The sequence below is a fragment of the Orycteropus afer genome, unplaced genomic scaffold (genome assembly GCF_000298275.1).
Source record: "Orycteropus afer afer isolate SDZICR_OR568_19922 unplaced genomic scaffold, OryAfe1.0 scaffold00024, whole genome shotgun sequence".
NCBI lineage: Eukaryota > Metazoa > Chordata > Mammalia > Tubulidentata > Orycteropodidae > Orycteropus > Orycteropus afer.
In genome coordinates this window covers 7,686,351-7,689,451 of record NW_006921611.1, presented here as the reverse complement: position 1 = coordinate 7,689,451, position 3,101 = coordinate 7,686,351, and the positions used below count along the sequence as shown (strand labels likewise).

Here is a 3,101-nt window from a genome sequence, read left to right as displayed (position 1 = left end):
GGTTGTTAATGATTCTTCCTCCAATCCTGATACCACGTTTTTCTTCATATAGTCCAGCTTCTCGGATTATTTGCTCAGCATATAGATTGAATAAATATGTAGGAACAATTATTTAGATGTAACAAAAAACTTACCTTTTCCAAATATTTTCTCACATCGTGCATCAAGATCATGGCAGTCTCCATCATAACACACAAATTGGTTGTTTTTGCATAAATGTCCATTGTGTATAGTTACATCAGGCTCGCAGGCTGGTGAGCTTCCATTACAAAACTCAGTAATGTCACATTCAGGATGCACTCTGGGCCTACATTCAATTCCTGATTGAGCAATCTAATAGAAATTAGAATACAAAAAATACAATGTTATATGTAAGACTTTTAGGTGTACAAATATTTCAAAATTGTGTTAATTCCATTTATTCTCTGGTAATCTATTCATTATTATTTATTTAGTATCTATCCCTCTCGTCCACCACTTGCCTATCAGTCTGTCGTACTATGGTACCTTGTGTGTTACTATGAGGCTGAAGGATATGCTACCAGTATTTCAAATACCTGCAGGGTCATGCATGGTGGACAGGTTTCAGGGGAGCTTCCAGACTAACACAGACTGGGAAGAAGGATGGAGCCATCCACTTTTGAAAATAATGGTGTGAAAACCTTATGAATAGCAGTGAAATAGTGCTATCTGAAATAATATTGGAAAACTCTGAATAGCCCTGAAACACTGCCTGATTTAGTGCTGGAAGATGAGCCCCTCAGATTGGAAGACACTCAAAATATGACTGGGGAGGAGCTGCCTCCTCCAAGAAGAGTTGACCTTAATGATGTGGATGGATTAAAGCTTTCAGGACCTACATTTGGAGTCCCATGCAAAATTGGAAGAAACAGCTGCAAACATCCATTAATAATCAGTATGTGGAATGTACAGAGTATGAATCTAGAAAAATTGAAAGTTGTCAAAAACTAAATGGAATTCATAAAGATCAACATCCCAGGCATTAGTGAGCTGAGATGGACTGGTTTTGGCCATTTTGAATCAGACAATCATATGGTTTACTATGTTGGGAATGACAAACTGAAAAGGAATGGAGCAGCACTCATCATCAAAAAGAATGTTTCAAGACCTATCCTGAAGTACAGTGCTGTCATATGATAAGATCCCTATACCTAGAAGGAAGACCAGTTAATACTACTATTAATCGAATTTATGCACCAACTAATAAACCAACAGTCACTCTCTCACTGCTGTCAAATCAGTCTCAATTCATAGTGATGCTTCCTTGGGTTTCCAAGACAGTATCTCTACAGAAGTAGATTGCCCAGTCTTCCTTCCAAGGAGTGCCTGGTGGATTTGAACTGCCAACCTTCTGGTTAGCAGTCAAAGGCCTTAGGCACTACACACCAGAGCTCCTACTAAAGCCAAAGATGAGGAAATTAAAGATTTTTACCCAATTCAGCAGTCTGAAATTTACCAAACTTGCAATCAAGATGTATTGATTATTACTGATGACTGGAATTCAAAAGTTGGAAACAAAGAAGAATCACCAGTAGATGGAAAATATGGCCTTGGAGATAGAAATGATAGTGGAGATCACATAACAGAATTTTTACAAGACCAATGATTCATTCATTGCAAATAACCTTTTTTCAACAACATAAACGGGGCTTGTTTTGGTTACTTTGTGCTGCTTTAACAGGCAATGCCACAAATAGGTGGCTTTAACAAACAGAGATTTATTCTCTTACAGTTTTAGAGGCTAGAAGTCCAAATTCAAAGTGCCAAGCTCTAGGGGCTGGGTGAAAGCCCCTCAGTCTTAGGCTTCAGCTCTGCCTCTTGTTCCTGGCCCACTGGAGCTACAGGTGTCCCTTCACTTAGGCAGCTGCCAGCTGCTGAGGCTAACTAGCCCAAGGTCAAAAAACAAAATGGCACTGTCCCAACATTACCATATGACATGGCAGACCGCTAGTTCAAGTCCAGTGACAGTCCCAAGATCAGGAGGAAACACAACAGGCTGCTAAATGAAGACTTGGCTACATGTAGGTTCCAAGCCTGCCAAAAAGCTGCAGACCATTCCTAAAGCTTCTTCTTATATACTACAAGCAGCCCACATCCCTAGGCCAGCTACTCAGCTGCTCATGACAGATTCCACCATGGAGTTAGTTGATTGCTAGCTTCATCATGGGGCATAACTACAATCAGCTGCCCAGCCACTCAAAACCAGGTCCAGCCAAGTTGACACATAACTTTAACTACCTTAGCAGGACTATACTGGTGGACCTCACCAGAGGAAATACACAGGAATCTGATTGACTCTATCTGTAGAAAATGGTGACAGAGAAGCTCGATACACTCCGCCAAAATAAGGGTAAGAGTTGACTGTGAAACAGACCATCAATTGCTCATATGCAAGTTCAACCTGAAGCTGAAGAAAAATTTCAAAATTCCACAAGAGCCAAAATATGACCTTGATTATATCCCATCTGAATTTAGAGACCACCTGAAAGATAGATTTGACACATTGAACACCATTGACTGAAAACCAGACAAGTTGTGGGATGACATCAAGAATATCATATATGAAGAAAACAAAAGGTTATTAAAAAAAAACAGAAAAGAAGGAAAATACCAAAAGGAATGTCAAAAGAGACTCTGAAACTTGCTCTTGAATGGAGGGCAGCTAAAGTGAATGAAAAAAAAAAAATGACAAAATAAAAGAGCTGAACAGAAGATTTCAAACAGCAGCTCAACAAGACAAAGTCAATCTTTATAATGAAATGCGCAAAGACTTTCAGTTAGAAAACCAAAAGGAAAGAACATGCTCAGCATTTCTCAAGCTGAAAGAGCGGAAGAGAAAATGCAAGCCTCTAGTTGCAATACTGAGTGATTCTATGGGCAAAATATTGAGTGATGCAGGAATCATCATTAAAAAGGTGGAAGGTCGGCTACCACTGTCATCCACTTGGGAGGGATGTAGGAGATCCTGCATAGAGAGGGATAACAATGTGGAACAAAACTCAAAATCATTTCGAGGCAAAAAAGAAAAAGAAGGTGGGGACCAGGTTTGCTGGTCCAATAGAGCCTGGTGGAACCACTGA

At 39.8% G+C, this 3,101-nt stretch overlaps 1 protein-coding gene across 1 annotated transcript in view; it reads right to left on the bottom strand.

Annotated features, from left to right (window-relative positions):
• ADAM32 (ADAM metallopeptidase domain 32) overlaps nt 1-3,101 on the bottom strand; it is a 448,014-nt gene that overhangs the window by 58,007 nt on the left and 386,906 nt on the right. Inside the window, exon 14 of the mRNA XM_007935060.1 lies at nt 135-333. Coding sequence (XP_007933251.1) covers nt 135-333 — 199 coding nt within the window. The remainder of the gene's footprint in view (nt 1-134; nt 334-3,101) is intronic.